Source organism: Ciona robusta, chromosome 4 (assembly GCF_009617815.1).
Source record: "Ciona robusta chromosome 4, ASM961781v2".
NCBI lineage: Eukaryota > Metazoa > Chordata > Ascidiacea > Phlebobranchia > Cionidae > Ciona > Ciona robusta.
The window spans coordinates 3,917,571-3,939,208 of record NC_143238.1 but is presented as its reverse complement, the minus strand read 5'-3'; the positions used below and the strand labels follow the sequence as shown (position 1 = coordinate 3,939,208).

The 21,638-nt window shown below is 37.2% G+C and overlaps 3 protein-coding genes across 5 annotated transcripts; 1 reads left to right on the top strand and 2 right to left on the bottom strand.

The window, feature by feature from the left end:
• Positions 1–21: 21 nt before the first annotated feature.
• LOC149736788 (short transient receptor potential channel 4-like) lies at positions 22–5,017 on the top strand. The gene is made up of 9 exons (XM_089877024.1): positions 22–402; positions 477–686; positions 1,180–1,296; positions 1,357–1,500; positions 1,934–2,095; positions 2,381–2,525; positions 2,866–2,952; positions 3,450–3,630; positions 3,776–5,017. Exons 1-9 carry the CDS (start codon positions 22–24, stop codon positions 4,635–4,637), a joined length of 2,289 nt encoding a protein of 762 aa, XP_089733150.1. The 3' UTR covers positions 4,638–5,017.
• A 98-nt stretch (positions 5,018–5,115) lies between these two features.
• On the bottom strand, positions 5,116–17,586 carry LOC149736787 (ATP-sensitive inward rectifier potassium channel 1-like). Of its 3 annotated transcripts, XM_089877036.1 has the most exons (9): positions 15,802–17,586; positions 14,168–14,276; positions 7,322–8,063; positions 6,911–7,250; positions 6,653–6,845; positions 6,499–6,581; positions 6,284–6,424; positions 5,966–6,107; positions 5,116–5,792 (listed from the first exon to the last, which is right to left on the bottom strand). In XM_089877036.1, exons 3-9 carry the CDS (start codon positions 7,877–7,879, stop codon positions 5,579–5,581), a joined length of 1,671 nt encoding a protein of 556 aa, XP_089733162.1. In that variant the 5' UTR covers positions 7,880–8,063; positions 14,168–14,276; positions 15,802–17,586; the 3' UTR covers positions 5,116–5,578. The 3 variants fall into 3 exon arrangements, with proteins under 3 accessions (XP_089733162.1, XP_089733161.1, XP_089733160.1); XM_089877035.1 differs by lacking the exon at positions 15,802–17,586 and having other exon boundaries at positions 14,168–15,716; XM_089877034.1 differs by lacking the exons at positions 14,168–14,276; positions 15,802–17,586 and having other exon boundaries at positions 7,322–9,644.
• Positions 17,587–17,820: 234 nt separating this feature from the next.
• On the bottom strand, positions 17,821–21,517 carry LOC149736786 (UDP-GalNAc:beta-1,3-N-acetylgalactosaminyltransferase 2-like). Its single transcript, XM_089877042.1, has 9 exons — positions 21,357–21,517; positions 21,075–21,210; positions 20,026–20,132; positions 19,758–19,957; positions 19,491–19,700; positions 19,110–19,215; positions 18,545–18,834; positions 18,209–18,469; positions 17,821–18,144 (listed from the first exon to the last, which is right to left on the bottom strand). The coding sequence occupies exons 1-9, from the start codon at positions 21,430–21,432 to the stop codon at positions 18,010–18,012; spliced, it is 1,521 nt and encodes a 506-aa protein (XP_089733168.1). The 5' UTR covers positions 21,433–21,517; the 3' UTR covers positions 17,821–18,009.
• Between the last annotated feature and the right edge of the window lie 121 nt (positions 21,518–21,638).

Genomic DNA, 21,638 nt, shown 5'->3' with positions numbered 1-21,638 from the left:
TACACAAACAATACTTTTCAGATGAACTATCAGGAACACAAGAAGAAATCTATGAAAAAGTGGAAGCCAAAGTCTTACATTTTCAAAGGTGTGTGTTCTTTTCTGAAATGTATGGGCTATCACATAAACTATACCGTTTTTGTAAACTTTGTATACCAAACAGCATGCAATGCAGCTCATTTAATCAAACTGACTTGCAGCTCACAAGAAGTTAATGCTTTCTACCTGAAGTTAGTTTCTGGCGACGCTGTTACGCATGTAAAAGCGTTATTCTCGGTGAACATGAAATTCCCGGACTGTGGCCTTCAGAAGAACTGTGTTGATCAAAATGACTTCTCCGCTCTTCGAGTGGCTATAGAGAAAAACAGCGTAGCGATGTGCCGAGTTTTGTTAAAAGAAAAGGTGGGCGATTTTGTTCCATAATAATGTTATGTGCTTTTAAGATTTGTATATTTACTAGCATTTAAGTTTAACAGGTCGACGTCGGAGATTGCCTTTTTCATGCAATACAAAAGAACCAAACTGACATCGTAGAAGTAATATTGAAATATGATCCTTCGACGCAGACCAGAATAAGGCAGAACTCATGCTTTCAACCGGGATTAACCCCAGTTTCAATGGCGGCAGGACAGAATAACTACGACATTTTAAACATTTTACTGGAACATGGCCATCATGACCTAGAGGTTTGCACAAATCGAAACCAGTGTATATAGTTTTATGCTTTTTAAACCGCCGGTTTAACACTACCTACTGTACAATGTTTTAGTGTCCCGTTTAATGCATTATGTATATATGTTTAGACTGTATATCGGTTTGGTGTTGGAATGGTAGGGCGAGAGAAGATGGAACACCTTTTCATTTTATTTTCTAGTCCCAATCTGTGGTAAACAAATAACGTTTAAAGAATTATATAGCTGCTTCTTACAACTTTCATAAACAGTCGTGAACTGTATAAAAACCTAAAACTTTATTTAGATATTATGATGCCCCGTCTTTCCCCACCCTACCATTCCAACACCAAATATGTATAGCGTTCCGTTTTGATGAGCAAACCATTGCTCTTTGTTTCCGGTTATAGTTGTTACAAACAATATACAGCACGGTGTTTCAACGTAGCATTTCCTCTTATGGTGAAGGATTAAAAACATGTCATTAACGAGCGTCAATCTACTGCAGAAAGAAACTGCTGAAGACACTTTTGAGATTGATAGCAGCTCGTGGGAGTGTGCGAATATTCGACGACTATTGTTTAAAGCGAGGTCCAGTCCCGCCTATATAACAACTATGTGCGAGGTTTTAACCTTTATTATGCCCTGTACTGCTATCCGAATGTTAAATTACTTTGAATATTAGCGAAACGAAGTTGATCCGATGGATTTCTGCATGCGACTTGTGCGATCTATTCGAGAAAATGCAGCTGTGGAATACGAATACAGTCAATTTTACGATAACCTTCAATCCCAGATTGAAGATTTTCTTTGTTCGTTACTTAATCAGGTTTTTATTTATAAACAACAGTTTGTTCATACAAGTACATATGGTCCTAGAACGCACAGATAAAACCATATACATATGGCGCTATAATGCTGCTGCCATATATATGGTAGGATGGGGGAAGATGGGACACCTTTTCGATCTATTTTCTCGTCCCGTTTGGTAGTAAACAAAGAACATTCAAAGAATTACAAAACCGTATCCCCACGACTCTCATACACCGTTGTTTATTGTTTAAAACACGATCAGGATGTTTGGATATTATGTGCCAACGGTGTCCCGTCTTACCCCACCCTACTATATGTTGGTATAACACTTCCCAATTTTGGAGGGCACGGCACTGAACTGCAATTGCTCTAATCTCTTTTTACCTGTAATTAAATAACTAGATACACGTTTAAAGCTTTGTATATGCTACTACCGTTGCTGTTTATAGATTCGGTCATCAGAAGAGCTCTCGCGTTTGTTTAAGTATTCAAGAATCGAAAAACAACGATCTGCAAAACTCGGACCACGCAGAAATGAAGTTAGTTTGGATTTTCTGGAAATTGCGGCTAAAGGAAACCTAAAGAAAGTTGTTACGCACCAAAATTGCCAGGTCAGACAGAGTTTAACAACGTGGTTTGTGATAGCTTTGTCAAAGTATATAGTAGGGTGGGGGAAGATGGGACATCATTTCATTCTATTTACTCGTCCCATTTGGAAGTAAACACAAAACATTCAAAGAATTGTAAAACTCTCATAGACCCTATAGTTAATTGTTTAAAACACGATCAGGTTATTTGGATATATGTGCCTATGGAGCCCTTTCTTCTCCCACCCTACCATATTTTTAATCTATTAAAACCTAAATATTCCAAAAATGCCTCGGCCAATTTTTCAGTTGGCATTATCTCACATGAAAGTTCGCAACACACCTTCCCTGGGGAAACAAACCTGGGGAGTGGAATGTTTATGTGTGTTGATTGGGTTGCTTTTCCCTATTTTGAGCCTCTTCTACATCGTTGCACCGAAGAGTAAAATTGGAAGTAAGTACAATATATACTATTTTTAAAATATCTTAACGAGACTTTAGTAAAAGCTAATATTAGCCTTTTGCACTGTTACGCTATAAAGCGGGTTGGATTATTTTTATTTGTGCTCGAGGGGCCAAGTAATTATAACAGTCGTTAAACGGGTATCTTATTTTTATACACGGTTGCCAAGTAAGCGACAGTCTCGTGTCCGTTGACGAACTGCCACGTATATGTAGTTTTGAACATAATATTTTTTAGGATTTTTCTTTTTTTTTCGAATTTATGGCTGACAACTTAGACAGCTGTCATTTTAAATATTATTTGTATTCTGAAGCTTGTGTTTATTTTACAGGATTCACAACCCAGCCGATTGTTGCCTTTCACAGCAACTTAATGTCGCAAATTGCATTTGTAGCACTTGCGTGTGCTCGAACAATAGGTACAGTGGATTTTAATTTTTAGTATAGGGGGGTTGGGGGGGGGATGAACACGTTTTCATTCTATTTTTACGTCCCATTTGGTAGTAAAAAAGAGCACTCAAAGAATTTTAAAACGGTATTTTCACGACTCCAATAGACCTTTGTTAATTGTTTAAAACACGATCAGAAGATTTGGATATTATAGCCTATGTGCTAAAGGTGTCCCGTCTTCCCCCACCGTACCTAATTTCACAACCACAGCATAAAATACTGCTGCGGCTTGTGTATAGGTGCTTTCTAAAATTACCTGGGCGATTTGTAGTTATTCTTAATTGACATTAAACATATAATTTATCAATATGTACAAACGTCATAGTTAAAAAAACGCATATGAATTCGCGGGGTTGCATGGTGAAATTAAATAAACATAGCCTACCTATTTCGTTAATATGTACTGCAATGTATGTAAGCTACATATATGCACTTAAATTATGTTTAACATTGCTTGTACTGATAGAGGTGGACAGTGATGAATCTATCAACTATTGGATTACGATTTGGGTATTCGGCATACTGGTGCAACAAATTCAAGCGTGTATTAACAGTGGTATACGAAGCCACTTTTCTGACGTTTGGAGCGATGTCGACCTGGTTGGGGTTCTCTTATACTTACTGGCAGAGGCAATCAAGGATTACAGGTCTGTATAACTTGAACTATTTCTAAATCAATTTAATTTGTTTTAAAGTTATGTGCATTTTAAAGTTTACTATGGTAAAAGAATGTGTTTAACTTTAATTCCGCGGTGTATAAAGCTTGGTAATAATAGTCAGATTTCTTTCCAGTTTGTACGTAGATGGTGATATGGGAAGATATAAGGATACGGTAATCGGATTGGAGGCTCTTTCCCTTAATCTATTTCTCTTAAAATGTCTTGGAATGTTGAAGAGCAACCGCTGGGTGGGGCCGGTGTTGGCTTCCATGGGCCGAATGTTTGGAGATTTGCTGATCATGTTCACGGGTGTTTTGTTTTGGGTCGTTTTATCATTTTCTGTTGGTTTTGCCCAACTATTCCAACAGTCCTGTAAAATCGAAGCCTCGCATATTTGCGATCCAAATAAGTTTAAAACCTTTCCAGAGTCGATACTCACTCTTGGAAAGGTCATTTTCCAGCAAGCTGACGCGCCAGAGAGCATAGACACCCTTCCATCACATACGTCGAGGGTATTCGCATGGGTGATTCTCTATGCGTTTAACCTTATTGTGATGTTGATCTTGTGGAACATGCTGATCGCCATGATGACAAAATCCTACGAAGAAACTAGCGAGAATGAAGAACTGGAGTGGAAGTTTTATCGGACAGAGCTCTGGATTCGTTTTATCCGACGAGAGTTTATCCGCCCGCCTCCGATGAACCTTATTCCGCACCCATACTTGATCCGGAAGTACCTGCGCATCTTGTGGCGATGGCTGTTATCTCGACAGATTAAAGAGGGAGATCGAAACGTCGCGGGGACTATTATTACTATGGAAAAAAGAAGGCATGCTGCAAGATACGACGCAAAGTACATTGAAAAACTTCATAACATGATACTCCAACGTGCAAGTGTTCAGGTTCTCTGCAATCTAATATGGCGATACAAGAATCGTGAACTCGTGGGAAAACCTGGACAACCAACATCACATGCTAGAGTTCCTGATTTTTAACTAACTACCTGTAAAAAAACAATAACTGGAATATAAATATGGGCGTATTTCTACACATGTATGTTGTATTGCGTGTTTACTACACTGTATAATATTGTATATATATATATATATATACATCTACCTAAAGCTAGATCGTAACATTAGTCCCATTACTAGCAGCATCTGATACGTTTCTTGGTATATAGTAGAATGGGGGAAGACGGGACACCTTTAGTACACCAATATCCAAATTGTTTACTACCAAATGGGACACGAAATAGTACCAAAAGGTGTCCCATCTTCCCCCACCCTGGAATATAATCATATAATATAAATAAATGTACTTACCCTATTACAGTCACTCTTTTAACAGCGAAGCTATATTTAACCTTTATGTATCATCATTAATGACGCCATTTCTATTCATTGAACACTCTCCATCTTAAACGGATGTGACGTGTTAATAGAGAAGTTCATTCATGTACGCTGTGATGCGTTAATTAAATCAATGAATGTATTAACCGAAAATATTGCGCAACAGTGTAAGTGATAAATTAAACAACGCGCGTTATAATATATGTATATGAAGCCTTTGCGAGATAAAATAATTATTAAGGAGCGAGCGCCACTAAGCCAAATGCATAGTTTAAATTACTAATATGAATATTGGCTATAAGAACAAAGAGTATCATGAACCAATTGAATTTCATGGGACCGCTGTGACAGAATAGGTTGCTCGATTATAGACTTATAAACAAGATTGAAACGAATTACAAGTTAAACTCATTACCACAACCAAAGCACTTATGCATAAATATAAACATCATTGAATTACAAGTAACACTGCGATTGGAAACACCTGGAACTCGTGAACGGCTAAAAATATTAGCAAAGCGGAAAAGGCACGAATAGGATATTGTATCGTAAAAAGAAAACGGCCTGAAAACCATCCGCGGCAACTAGACAGCTGAAAAAACTTCGTCACTGACTGATATTATGTCTTCTTCTGTCTCTTCGATTAATGACGTCACAACAGAGCGGCCGTTTAGCGTCGAATCGTTCGTGACGTCATAATTACGCAGTGAAATGGGTTCGGGGACTGTATCATGAAAGCGTTTGAAATTCACTTCATATTGAGACTTCGCATAATTTTTCGACAAAATAGGCGCGAATCTGCAAGCAAAAAAGATTTTTTTTATTTACATTTTCAACACTACGACTTATTACTTTGGGACCTTGATTTAATGGTTAATATTTTTCCAAAGATTTGTACCGTGTTATCACACATTTTTATAGCGATGTAAGTAAAAAAATTATGCTGGTCACACTTTGGGTTATACACACACCTGTGCCCGTAATCTATCTCTGAACTGAGGTAAGAGGTTTGGGCGTGCATTGTCATTCCTGTCGATTCTAATGTTCCAGTTAAGATGAACACGATCTCGAATCGATTCTGCTTGGAACGATGGTACATGTCCGACGGTATACCTTTAGTTTAAGATAAACGTTTAAAATGTGGAACCTTACTTATATGCAGATAGTTCAGGTAAAATATGCTATCGTCCACGCGTAACAATGTTTATTAGGGGTTAATAATAACCGATGCGTATAACGTTTTGTAAGTTGAAGTAAGCTATACTTGTTATAAATTAGAAGACATTTACCAAAAAGCGGGCTGTCTTTTTCTATAATATGGCAGTATTCAACTGGCGCTGTCAGGAGTGTGGTAGCGTTATTTTGAAACGCCAAGTCTCGCTGTTCCAACATTAGTTGATAACCGGAATGTTTCTCATTTGCTCCAACACCTATACATAAAAAGATCTGATAAAGAATGTAGGCGACTTTATTTTAGGTTTTGGTTAAACCTACTACCACATACCTGTCAAGTTGATTAGTTTTGCTCTAACGGAAACATTGAGTAGCAAGCTTTTCCGCAAATTGGCAACCCTTACCAAAAGACACCTGCAACAATGTTTGTTTAGTATTTTATAACGTTTATGGTGACTTAATACAAACGAAAAAAATACACTGACCTTTTACCGTCTCGTTTACAAACCACAGCATTTTGAGAAAACAGTGTTGTCCTCGATCTTGCGGAAGGACTGGCCAACCTTGCGTAGCACATTCCGATCACCCACGTATCAAATATTGCGGAAACGATGCATTGGATTGTAAGACAAGCAACCGCAATTGGGCAAGTGGTTGTCATTCCCCGAAGACCGTAACCTACAAATATCAATTGGCAGCTGACAGTTATTTTGTAATGAACCTCTTAGGCTTAATATACAAACCTATAGTTGTTTCTGATTCCATTGAAAATAGAAACGCGGAGAGAAGGTCATACACTTCGAAAACACATGGTGTTTCGCTGCCTGTAGAGGTCGCTGTGGTAGCTGTTGCGTTGGAAAACGTGGGATGTGAACTTGCTTCGTGTACAGTTACTGTTGGCCCAAATATCTTCTCATAATCATTGTTCGCGACGGCAAATACCCAATACAGGATCCCAAAAATAATCCAATGCCCAACATAGACGGTCATAGTTATGAATAGGATCCAAGACCAGCTTGAGTCTAATAATGTTGTAAAGATATCACTGGAAAACCGAGAAAATACGTTCAGTCTTCCCATCCCCTGTAAATTATTTAACAAAGCGTCAAAACAAAGTTTAGAAGCATAAAACCTTATGGTTTGGAGGCAATTACCTTTGTTTTAATGTGCACGTTTGTTGTACCATTCTTCTGTATTAAACGTTGATTGTAAACATATTTTTTTGCTGCCCAGTTTCGTTTCTTATTATTATCCCCACTAGAGCGGGCTCGTATAGATGTTAACTGAACGCTATGGTTCCGCCATGGATTGCGTCTCACTTCTCCATCCTTCAGCCCCATATAAGGTGAAGTGCCGGACCGTGTTCGTTTCACCCTTCGTCGGTTTAGTTGCCCGTTCCCCATTTTAAACTCCCCTCCTTTATTATCATCCGATGATTTACCACCGCTGTACTTAATGTTGTTGTTGCTGTTCGAATTCAGGCAGCTCTCGTTTGACCTCTGGCGGAGAAATCTTAATTTCCTGCGGCCGACTAGTGGTTCCTCATCCGCTTCGTCATCGGTTGACGCATAAGTTGACTCGTGTCCTGCTCGTTGTTGCTTTGAAAATTCACCTTCGGCTTTGTCGCTTAAAGTCACAAGCGACTCGTCTCTCGACGAAGTAGTTGTTCTTCTAGAAAGTTCGGAAAATGAGACAGCGGTATTGTTGTCCATGCTTTTTGGCCGCGATATGATCACGTCTTCGTTATGAGAAAACGTGCCTTGTTCATAATTTGAGCTGCTGGCTTTGCAAAGTAAAACTTCGTTGTTTCGTTTACTGGTGTAGTTTTCTGTTCCTTCGTTATTGTTCGGATCGCAACTTGCGTCACTGTCAAGACAATCCGAGTCCGAGTCGTCGCTGTCGATAAATTGAATGTTCAGATTACTTTCATCCAACATCACTACATCACTATCTGTGCTATAATCAGCCATCATGCCCTACTATAAAACCGTAAAAGTTAAAGTATCATAGTTAACAGGAGCTGGGCAGGGATATAACGAAATTCCACTATGAACCACTGTAAACTGCTCCATACACAACATATAACACATTTGCACCGGACCCAAATTTTAAAATTATTAAACGCACTCTCTAAAGTTGTAGTTTCTTGACCTTGCCTGATTTTCTTACACGTAAATACGCTCGGACGTTCGATCAAATACAAATATAAAAAGCCTGCGGGGTATTGAGTTCTAGGCTATAAACGTGACGTCACATACGTGACTGCGGCACTTGAATTCACATGTTACAGTTTGTTGTTAACCTTTATGTAGGCTACATTTCCACAGTCGCATGCACACTCGTCATTAATAAAAGGTAAATGAAATAACAAGAAACGGTCACATTTAGGTGTAAACGTTTCATTTTACATGTTTTTTCTGTTATTGTTCGACAGACAAAGTTAACGTATCTGAAGTTATACATGCTCCGTCCTACCGTCCATCTATTGTACTTTATATATGTACATATAACTCATGTAAATCTTATAAGCCGGAATATGCATATGTATGCGCGCATATGTTTGAGCTGTATACAGTATACACATCAAGCTTATTATGGAGCAAACATTGAAATTGTTTGTGGTGTAATCTTATTCGTCATTAACCAACAAATCTGCTGACGTAATACTTTACGTAATTTTCCGCTTAATCCTGTGTATCCATAGCGGACTACATTCCGTTGTTGTGACTATAAACACAACTTTACAATTATAAGCTGTACTGGCATGAGCTACAACTGCACTGATAAAGCATAGATATACCAATATACATTCATTTAAACATTCTCCCATTTCTCATAATCAAAAACCTCGCAAGTTTGCTACGAACCACGCTGGTTACATGCAATCTATACTGTTAGCTTCACTACTCGTGCGTGTGCAGTAAAAAGCAGCCGCATATAACTGTACCGATTCTGAACGACTTCCTTTTCGTTACATATCCTCTTCCTGGTGTATGGTTTCAAAATGATTGAATGATACATCTTGTTCTGTTTAATGTTACTCTTTGCGATTATACAGAAAATAAAATTACTAAAACACCCGTTACCAATTAACGAACACAAACAAATATTGAACTATTACAAACAATTTAAAAATTCCAACGGTTTTTGTCAATTTTTCCCGTCCGTTATACAGATATACTTTTAATAACGTTTCTTAGTACTAGTAGCGTCCTATTTACGCTACGTAGCGTTCTATTTATAACACGAAAGTGTCATTAAGTTTTCCACAATCCCTGAAAGTTTCGACAGTATCTATTTATGGTAGACACCGCATAATATCGGATAATGTTATTTTAATGCTGATGGATAATTCGAATAGATTTCTGCGCTACTTTTTATCGGATTTATAACTTCACTCTGGATTAAAACTTTCCAATTTAAAAACGGAAACAACGTTCATGTTTAAACGCCGTAAAGGCAGTTATATATAAATGTTTTAATGTTATCAGTATTACGTTAAATATAGTATGAAATGACATGATTAAAGACGATGCATACATTCTCGCTATGCCAGAACTACTAAACTCTATTATCGCTACACCAATGCATTAAACAGCATAGCTGCAAATGAAAAGTCGAAATTGTCCGTAAAAACTATTTTTTAGCGTAATTTTCTAAACCTAGCTTACAGAACCACAAACATTGTTGGTGCTTATCATACATGGAAAAGGTGTAACTGATTATGTTCTGACCTATTTTCGCAACACCTTTCTTTTAACGTGGTTTCTCCTTTTTATCAATCATATAGATATACCTTAGCCTTTCGTAAACGAACGACTTAATTTAGAAGACATGTAATCTAAACTTGTGCTACCACATTCAGAGTATATACAAGTCACTGGGAGATTTCAAAGAAGCACGAATTCCGGCTTAATTCCGCAACATGGTTCGGCGGAATGATTGCGGTTATGTTCGGCTTATTCGACATTCACAACACACGACCTCCTAACCGCGACGACGAAAAAACTTAAAACTTTAAATCGCAATTAGTGGTAAAATTAAACGGCGCGCAGTAGTTAACCACAAAAGATTATCTAAGAAACTTACGTTTACGCAAATTTAAATATAACAACTTCTGTAATTAACAGATTATGAAGCAGAGATATCGTCAGACTCATTTATTATTTACGTTTATGCACATTTTTATGGCAATTTATTTGCTGTCACATCACCCAAACTTTTGCTTCGACACAAATGTTAAGCCACAGAATACCAACAAAACTGGGCGAAGAAAAAAACAGTTTTAATAAAACTGTGCCACTGATCATTAAACGTTCAATGCTAACTGTTGGTTCCTAAATTCCAGTTAAAATCGCGCTGACCTTTACAACATTGACCAAGGACGCAAAAGCTGCACACTTCAGTAGTCCGCCTTTTTCTTACGTTTCTTACAACGGTTCATGAACTCTCCCAATCTAACACCCATGCAACACTGAACGTGATTAGCGGAACTGAGCATCAGAGATGAGCCACCGTTAATCTATAGGTTAATCCGAGAACGGATGTCACCTACGTAACTTTGACATGCGACGTCTTCCATGTATATACACCGTGCTTATTGCGGTCAAGATTCACCTTCTCATCGGATATTGGTTTTAACACGCGCCTCTTTGACCTTATGCTGACACACGCTTTAGGCGGCCTGTAATCTCGATCATCACGTTATCAGAACTACAATCTTCTGGGGAATTATTTGTGCTATTTCTGAATTAAGTTCGGTTTATATACAATATATAATTTTGTGCCAAACCCATGTCCGCTTTGATTTACTATAACGAAGATGCAAAACAAACTGCACACACCTTGCTTCTGCTGCTAACGAACATTGCAACCACAGAATATCAATCAACAATTACAAAAAATCCAACTAGTTTTGATATATAGTAATGTAGGGAAAGATGGGCCGCCCTTTCATTCTATTTCTCGTCCCACTTGGTATAGTAAACGAAAAAAATTAAAGAATTATAAAACCATATCCGCGACTTTCATAAACCGTTGTTAATTGTTTTGAACATGATCAAGATATTTTGATATTAAGTGCTAAAGGTGTCCCGTCTCCCCCACCCTACTATAATATTGTATTGCGACACTATGTGTATACGCATAACCCGGACATCTGTATATGCAAGCCACAAGTATTCCCATAAAATTTAATATGAAAAATTGATCAAATGAACACCTATGCTGTTTGCGAATAAGAGTTATAACTACTGTAGCTGCCAAATGATTTATGACAGGTAAATAAGAATGTGTACACATCGGAGTTGTATGTTTGCACTGCGTCGTAAATAAGAAGATTTTTCTCTACTTTCTTGCTGAGTAAGCGAATATTGTGAGATCTATTATTTGGCTAAAAATTTAAAGACGATCAGTACCTGAAAATACCTCGATTATACGTTTTTTTAAAAAAAAGTTACTAAATTTGAACAGACAGAATCAAGTAGCAAATCACCTATTGTTGTGGTTTATATCTGAGTTACAGAAACCTCTACTTTCCAAGGTATGAACGATTTAAGTACCCTTATACTTACTCACACACCCGCATATTACACTATTACGCGCAGAAAGGCCTCTGAATGACGTCAATTGTGTTGAAATTCCAGGTTGTTGTTTTCAACTTTAACATTAATCATTAACTATCACTTCTGCCCAACCTTTACCCAAAGAGAAATTAAAATTAAGTGCAATAACCCCAAGTAAGTATCATAATCAGTACACAAATCTACTGGGGTAAATTCACTGGTAACTCCACCTAACGTACGATGACATTGAATTTAAACATAAAGAATCGGACCTTTGCCCTTGGTCAAAATGACGGTGCGCTTTTTCTATTATTTGTTGAACAAAAAAATATTCTATTATTTATTGAACACAGCAGTTTACTTAATGACATAAATCATTTGTTAAAATTACACAAACTTCTTAATCGGTAAAATACTTTGTTCCAACTGACTCACTACCATATTGAAACTGCATAATTAAAATGACATCTTCTATTACATTAGTTATCCGCCCACTAATTAAAACTGCACTAAAAACGTCTGTAAGTAGCGATGACTTGATTATAGGTAAATTATAATATATGCGCGCTGTCCATATAAATACCTCATACACTGCTTGTGTATAATACAGGTGACATACATAACCGGAACAATTAAATGTTAAGAATGCAGTGTTTTATTTTACGACTAACCACCCACAGTGGGAACTGCCAAGTGTTGATTGGTTTTCACACGGTTTCAGATGTTTATTACTCCATTTCAATATAGAAGCACTTACTATTCACCACATTATATTATTCACGTTTATATTTAGTGTCTCCACTTTAAATTCTTCACTGCGTAGTTACGAAACTATGCTAGTTCTAAATGCGAAGTATGAGCTAGTGTGCTGTCAATCCATTGGTAGAAGCGAGTTATACCTCACGTATATATGCCATGCGGGCTATAGGCTACATATACCGTCCGCAAGTAAGTATAAGGTAAAATCCCGTGCCATGTCAATGTATGTATAATTTAGTATCGAAAATAAAGAAGAATAAATCGTGCACAGCTTATGAGCGCTCCTGTGTGTCCCCATCGCGTATCGTTCGACCTTCGGTGTATTGACCTTGTTTGTTTGCACCAATACTCACGCCAGACCATGACATAACTTTTATTTGTCTCTACGATTACCGGGGGAAGATCAAGAAAAATGGACGGACACGAAAGGGCTTTAACGAAACGATATTTACTAAAACGTACCTAACGATTGCGCACTTCCACCCACAATAATCGCTTCCTTTCTGCTGTATTATTTTATACTATGGACAAAGTATATTCCGACAATCTCAGACAGTCGTCGTTTTTTTTTAAAAATGCCTAAGTCTCGATTTATAACAGCGTTTATGTAAGATATATATCGGGAAAAACAGATTCTGCACAAAAACAACATCTAAACCTGGCTAAATGCAGACTACGTACACACCAACATGAATATTTATTTAGGTAGTGCATTCTTATCTTCTCCATCCAGTATATACCTCCAGCGTGAATAATGTATGCGGTATTAAGTAATCATCATTTCTCATTTTTAAAGATTCCTTTAGATAGCTTAAAGGCGCGCAAACTAATTCTGTCTCTATTTAACGTGTTAGTCTTATTAGCAATTCAGTCAAGGATTTTACGTGAGCCACCTTTGGCGATTATCTGTTATCTCTATAGGGAAATCACTACGGTGAGTTATACGAGTGTTCTTGACCTTGTCGGTTCCTAACATGCGCTAATAAAGTGTTCGAAATATATCTGCTAACTACATCTTTAGTAAACCAAACACAAAACTTATAATAACACACAATCAAACAAACGAAGCTGTCCAAACAATACGGGTTAGATTCGCTATAAATACAGAACATTGTTTCCTAACGGAACTCAATCGATTAAAAAGTTCGGTATCTAATTACATGAGGTGTAATGATTAATTCCGGCTAATCAGAAAAAGTACTTTCCCAATGGTCCTACGTTGTCCTTAAGTCAATATTAAATGTCCTTAACATTTTATCTTTCGCAAATACACTTTCACGTACCTTAGAGCTCATCAATCAAATTCGCTAAGCAGGGTGCTTATGGACATATAACCTATATATACCCTACAGTTCAGCATAACGCACTAAGAATGTGTTACAAGTAGGAGGGTATGCAAACTTACAAATTGGGAACCTCGGCGGCAACGATGCGACTTTGTATACGGGTATAATAGTATGGGGTAAGATGGGATACCGTTGGCATTTATGTAGCATATTTCTTCGTTGTTTTTTTTTCGATTTACAACGCATTTTTACAGTCACGAGAATATACGTTTATATATTTTTGTATTTTTTCTACTAAATTGAAAGGAAATAATAGTATTACATGTCTCATCTTGCCCCAACCTACTATACATGCAGTTTTTATATTGCATATGAAACTAAAACCGCTTACCTTATAGAAATACAATGCTCTTATTCTGTGGTTTATTATGCCGTAATTCCGAAATTGTTGTTTTGCAGTTCCTTTATGGTCACTCTCTTATTTACCAATTTTAGGAATACTGTTGAAAACAGAGATTGATGTTAAATTTAATAAACAAGTGTAAGCGTATGAAATTCGAAATAAAAGTGCAAAATATGAAACAGTCTATACTTGTATTCTTTAACAGAAAACGCCACTTTGTATCATCTGTACGAAACAAAAATAAGCAGAAGGTTTGGCACGGACATAAGTTTAAATATAGATATGTGTGTGGTATAGACGCAGTTATGTTGGCGAACGAATAGTGATTTTGTTATGACAGGGCCTCCCATCAGCATGACTGCGTTTGGGCATCATATACAAACTACCGGCTGTGCAAACGTCAACGAATAGCCCACTTACAACAGCACTTATGTTTCACAGTGTTTTTCCTTTTCTTTACGCTACGGAATGTACGAGTATAGCAGAAAAATCTTTAAAAGCATAAACAGGCGGTTTAGTGTTGATAGACTCAAAGCGACGGTTTTAGGAAGTACGTATCGATTTTCTTTAGTTCTCTTCCGCACTTTATGACAATCATATTAGAGGGCGATCTATACAGGAATTTTATAACATTACTGTTGCGGCATCGGTGGTTGCACGGGTTATGGCCACAACTGATGCGTATCCACTGGGCTTCTCTCTTGTCGCATACCAATGAACTTTGGAATATTTTATTTTTCGCAGTGAAAACAAGGTGCCGAAATATAATGTTTGCGTTTAAGAAAAAAACGTGCAGTTTCAAGTTTCCGGGTGGTTGAAATGACGTCATGACGTCGTTTCCATTTGAAACGTAAAAAGCTTGTCGGGGTAAACCCATTTTTCAGGAATTTTGAATTATATAATGACGTTGTTTTGAAACGGTGCAAACTTTTCTATATTTGTTTTAGTTCCAGGTGCTTGCTTCGAAAAAGCAAAGAAAACATCGACTCGCCGAATTGCATGTGAAAATTTTACTGTTTTATCTTTTTCTAGATGTCTATAATAATAAATTTTATTAAACTGCTGGCCCTTCGACCAATATAGAGCTGGGTCAATTTTTTGTTACTCCCCAATGTCAAGGTTGCCCGGTAACCAAGTTTGCGTCAAATATAGGTCGTTATGTACGGTCTCTAGAGAACGTGCGTCTAAATACAGCTCGTCATCTTCACAAGATATAGCTTCTGTAATTGAATAATGTTCCGCCTCCTTACGCGCCAAATCGAAAGTTCGAATCACATTGCTCCTATTCATTTATAAACCCGAATCCCACAGGCACTAAGTTATCCGCGGTAAATACGAAGCCACGCATTATCTATCTATATATAAATCCTCACTTCCGTTAGAACTGCGTTTGAACTAAATCAAATTGCGCTGACGTCTAGATTAACGCTATAATCCGCTACGACGTCTACGCACGTACGCAGTGTTAGCTTGTATTTGCGGCTCAGTTACATCAGCAATTTCTCAGTTAACTCTTACAGTTAGACTTTATTTTTTTAAAATTCGATATCGGGTATACGTGACGTAAATAAAATACAAAATAACTTTAATATCTAGACTCACAACAAACATATACTCTGTACCTTAAAATCTAACATAGCTTTCTAATCATATAATTTGCAGACGTCTGACGTAGAACGCGTAAACGCAGTCTATACGTACGAAGCCCACAAAATTGCTCCTGCGGCACCTGCGGACAGCACTAAACAATGAATTTTAATTCGTTCTACGCGTGTGCCACTCAAAGCATAATAAATCCGGAACACAATGACAAACCACTATGTTTAGATTGCAGGTACGCATTTACAACAACTACAGTAACACTGACGCACTTCGCGTTTGTTACAATTAACGGTGATCTGACTTTAAATAGCTATTTCCTTTTTTGCGCCATAACCGCTCTGTACTTAGCAAAATTCCAGGCAATAGTTCAGGTATATCCACCTAACAAATACCATTTTCTGTTATTATACATTGATACCAATATTGAAAATTTGGAACCGCTCGAACAGCACAGCAGAGGTTTTAAACGCGAGTGGTTTTGTTTGGAAAAAAATAGAAGGAATGAAAAAAGTTTCTGCAGAAGGTCATTACTTAAAGACAGTTTTACAAATGTTTCTTTGTTTGCAATGATTTATCTCCACCTTTCCACCTGCGCAGCTGCCTGTCATCGGTTTGTCAAAACATGGGTTGGTTTAGGTATAATCAAACTTAAACAACTTGTGTGGTTTACATGGTGCTCTATTATGTGACTTTCGCAGGCACGACTTGTTATCTGCAAACGATGATCTTTCTGCTAATCTAAGAGGAACAGGATAAACACTAAACATTGTCCCCCGAATACTCAAAGTTATCTACTCGATTTAATAATACCCTGCCGGCAGGTGTTGTTATCTTTAGCACAAGTGTAAGCAAGTGCCTGTTCTTACGGAGCATCACAGGCGTAAACTTCCGCATAACCCAGCTAAGCTAAGTATTGCGGCAGAAATCGTGGCTGATAAAATCTATTACTTCCTTTTCAATCACGATGCCGGGTATCAACATATCAAAACTTGAGTGACTTTTTATGTTGATCGTAGATAGCCTTAATTACCTCAATCAAGCTCTTAGTTTGCGTTAGCCAGATTTAAAACGTCTTATCAGTATTATATATCTCTGCCTATAAGTTAGTCCCACACGGTTAATACCTACAAACAATGCTATATTTTGTTGTAACTCACTCGTTTCTAAACAGATATAAAGCAAGGAATTAGTTTAACATTTCAAATACAAAAGGCGCATGGTGTATAAACGTGTTATAAATAGACTGTATACTATTTAAAACCTCAAAATGACACAACAACCAATAATGTTTATAACAACCACATCTTAATATACAGCGAAATGGTTTGTGATCATAATCTGCATGTTCTAAACACCCGTATCCGAATTATGCTCGTTAAAGCATACGGGGTTGCAACTGCCAAGCATGCGTCTAAAGCTAACCAAATCCCAAAACAGCTGTACACCGCACTAATGCACATGTCCAAATGCGCTACATATGATTTTAACAAGCGGTAGCATGCTGACTGTTAAAAAATCACAAAAAAACAACCAGGTTTTCGCAAAACAAACGGTTCAGTATTACGTCACCACAGGGATGGTCAGAAATCTTGGCCGCTATGAACAATTGACCGCATTGTGTCGTCAACAGATCTTTGGCGGTTTACACACGGCTGAGCATTCAGGTGAAGCAAGATAGACGTTGCGTGATTTTCTTTCAAGTGCAGACCATCAGTAACAGTGTACGTAAGCTAAAAGAATGCGGTGCAACTGCACATCTGAAAGGCGCGCTGCAAACGCATATAGAGATAATTGCAGGTTTCGCAAAAAGCAAAGCACGAAACTGAGCGAGCAATTACTTGAGATACACAAAAACTTTTGTGAACGTACACCCACACGCATACTTTCGAACAATATCCTATCTGTTACAGTTTCAAGTACCATCTTACTATCCTTCGCATTTTCTCACGTCGAAATGTTATCTGACGCCAATACTAGAATAGCTAGCAAGATTTTAAGGAAGAATATAACCGATAAGAAAAGAAATAATTGGACGTTAATTTGTCCGCAAATACTTCGTGTATTGTTCGTAGGTTAACGGGCATCCCCCGCGAAACCTTTTAATTAATACGATAACAAATCCCATTCAGGGGGGTTTAGTTACTGGGGACCACATAATTACAGAAGCCACGTTCGGTATTCATGATTGCGTTAACACTTTCTCATATGAGGTGGCTGAGAGCCACAGGTCACGTAACATCGCATTGACAAGGGTTGCCACACTTCTCTTTGTTTCCCCACATCCATGTGATAGCTGTAGAGTTTAGCTGACTGGATACCAGCATATATTGATTGCAGTCGGCATTGACAAACCACATTTTGTTCTAAAAAATACAAAAAAAAACGTTAATAGTAATCAATCTATTTTTCCGTAACTATTTAGTTAACCGGTAATAGTTTCGGCTTCAAAGCTGCAAGCCATATTCCCATTGAAACATCTTCTCCTTGGTAGGAGTGCAGCATTTTTGCGTTTCTTTCCAACCACAGTGCTATGTCAGAGGTGATAACATAACCACCACCGTACGCGAATGCGGGATAGATATTCGCAGTGTAACTCAACTCGGCCCACTTGCCCCATCTAGCGACAGGGATATCTGCACGAAAACTTCCAAACCACGAGTTCTCCTTGACACCACTGCGTTTTATAACCTAGAAAATTAAGATACAATATTTTAATACATTACATTCTTACTGCAGATAACATACCGTGTTATTTGTAATTACCTGTAGAATGTTGTTAATATCTACAAAGCTGTCATCATCTATTTTCCCAATAAATTCACAGTGAATATTCTCAGCGGTCCATTTGAAAAATGCTAGTAGTTTTAATGGTAAATTTCGATAAACATCAGTCAATGGTAATGTTGGTTTAGTCCTCACATTGGGAACCAACAAAACATCTTTGTGAAGTGAAACTTCCTTTTTTAATTTAATGTCAATTTTTCTGTTTTTTTCTTCCCAAACATCAAACTGTTTTTTCTTTTCAGCTTTTAGTGCTTTAATTGAATTCCCATCTAGAAAGATAAAATGTATTAATATAACTTATTTAGCCTTGTGTGCTGGGGCAACTCAAATGTTATAATTTATAAAACAGGTGTTTTGTTTATTACATGTCCCATTCAAGAGTTACCTAGTATGTAAGTTTGCAGGTGATCCTCGCATGGCCGGAAAATGACAGTTGTTTTGGGACCAGTGAGTTGGAGCAACTGTAGTTAAGTGGCCGTTAACCAGCCTTGACCTAATCACTTTGCCAAGATATACCAACAAAAAGTAACTTAACCTAAATCACCTTGCAAATAAAATTGAAAAAGTGCTGGAATTATATGATCGTACAATTCTACTGGAAAACCGAGCATATCCGAAGCATCTTCATCATTATATCCATACTTAAATACCTATAAAATAACTAAGACTTTAAATTAATAATTAAATGAATGTCACCTGCTTATTTTTGCAGCTGCTAATCAGTTATTAAGTATGTAACTTTGTGGGTGATTTTTGTTTTTTTCTTCAGAGCTTACATACACATAGTGATAACAGCTTCAAGTTATAAAACTAAATACCCATGGCTATGATTACTAGGCAGCCAATACGGCCAGCATGCAACATAGACAGTAAAAAAGACATACAATCACAACAGTGCAGCTGCATAGAAAATGTTCATACTAACAGGAGAATAAGATACAGCTGGATGGTTCATTATCTCATCTATTCCACTGGATTTAATAATTCCATAGCACCCACTTGAGTCTGGGCAATAAACGACTATAGTTCCATAAAAACCTTTTGGAAGAATATAATTTTCCACATCCTGGGTCACAAAGCAACTGTTCGAATCAAAATCGCTTTTTTGAAATTCTGAAAAAGTAACCACCTCATTCTGCAAATTGATATTTAGTTCTTGTTTGATCCAAAGGTTTTTTAGTTTTAAACTTACCTTTGCTAAATCACGTAATTCAACTCTTAAACTTTGCTTGTCACTCCATTTGACAGTTCCCTTAAAAAGCGATAAACCAGTCAATACAACTGCATGTTTGACAACAAAATCTATTGCCACCAACTTAAAAACTTTTTCATATTTTCCAAAATTACATTGGGTAAGACTCTCTATTGCCAAACTGTTGCTTGAAGGTACCTCTAAAAAACGAAAAGTTGTTGCAATTTAAAAATAAATGCTTAGGTACAATATTCTCACAATAACTAACCTAGATCTAACTCCCAATGTTTTTCATTTTGGCAGCTATAGATATCGGTTCTGTAAGCAGGAGGAATCTCGCAATCTTTTTCTCCCAAAACAAACTTTACCAGTACCCTAAAAAAAACACAAAAATTGTTGACTTTAATTTAATGCAGAAAACTACAAAACATTCAAATGACAATGCATTCAATGGAATTTTTGTGACAGCAACCAATCACTAATAGGTTTTATCAAAGGTTCAGATACTAAGAACGCACATGTGATTATCAAAAAAGTTACAATGGAATTTCTATGAGTAACAATGCTTAATGACAAGGCACTACAAAAAAGGACATAAAGCACAATCAACTGTAAATAAGTCCCAGTATCAGATTGTGCCCAAATTATTGCTGGAATAAACAATAACTTTCCAGTTCCAGCCAACACCACGCAACGTACAACAGAAGTCAGGGAAACATTTTCTATTTTGCTACTGCAAAACGTTAAAATGTAATGACTGAGAACAGTTGCACTTAAAAACACAATAAATTCAAGAAATGATATAAATGTCAACACATAAAGTTCTACTTGTTTTGCAGCAAGAAATACAAGGTCTTCTGATTCAACAACTTTGGCTGAGGCTTTGTTAGCAGACATTACCCATTTCATGTAACCGTCACAAAATAAGCATACAGCCACTAACTTCCAATGCAGATACCCAATGTCAGAATTGTACAGTACATGGCGCCATGCTGCCTTATTAAGCAGCAATAGATCCAACAACAACAAAGTAGTATCATATTCAATGTATTTATCAACTGGCTTGCCACATTTTACACAGTGTTCAATTTTCAAGTTACCGCTTTCAGGAAATTTTGAATAAAGTCGTTGGGCTTTTTCTTGACATTCAACGCATACCAGCGTGTTCATATTGTGTGCGTTTGTTGGGTTATCCATCTTAGGTGCAATGACTGTCATCACGTAAATCATTTTTTGTTTAACAATTTAGTAATAAATACAAAATAGTGAAAATACAATACTTAAATATATGAAGTTACACAAAAAAGAACAACTTACTTATTTTTAAGGGAAGAACTTTGAGTCACTAATTTCATCCAGGTTTCCCTTATAACTTGTCTTTCCTTGAAATGGTCACGTGCTGACAAAATTCCAAGGACTAACTTGTAGCTTGTACTTTCCTCGCTGCCAGAATCTGTAACAAATTCATGGTTGACGTTAACAACTATTAACCCACAAACCACAACTGCGCCCCTCACGTCGTCACGTGTTGCCAAAACTGTGAAGTCGAATATATGTCATTCAGCACCGACTTTAATAAAAATACAGATTTTTGCTTACCATCAAATTTCCAAATGCAGATTAACACAGCAACAACGGCAATCACAGCTGAAAGCGCAGATACCTTCGATAGCATTCGCCACACTTTAAAAGAGTCCACACAACACAACTGCAAGGAATGTTTTGAAATGACAGCGCTGCACGTGGTTAAAATATGTTTTACCGCCATGGAAATATGTTTTACCGCCAAATTGCCTCTTTAAGATGTAATTTTGTGAATTTCTTATTTTTGAAAAATGTGTTTAAATATGACAATTTACCCGACATACTGTTGTACATAAT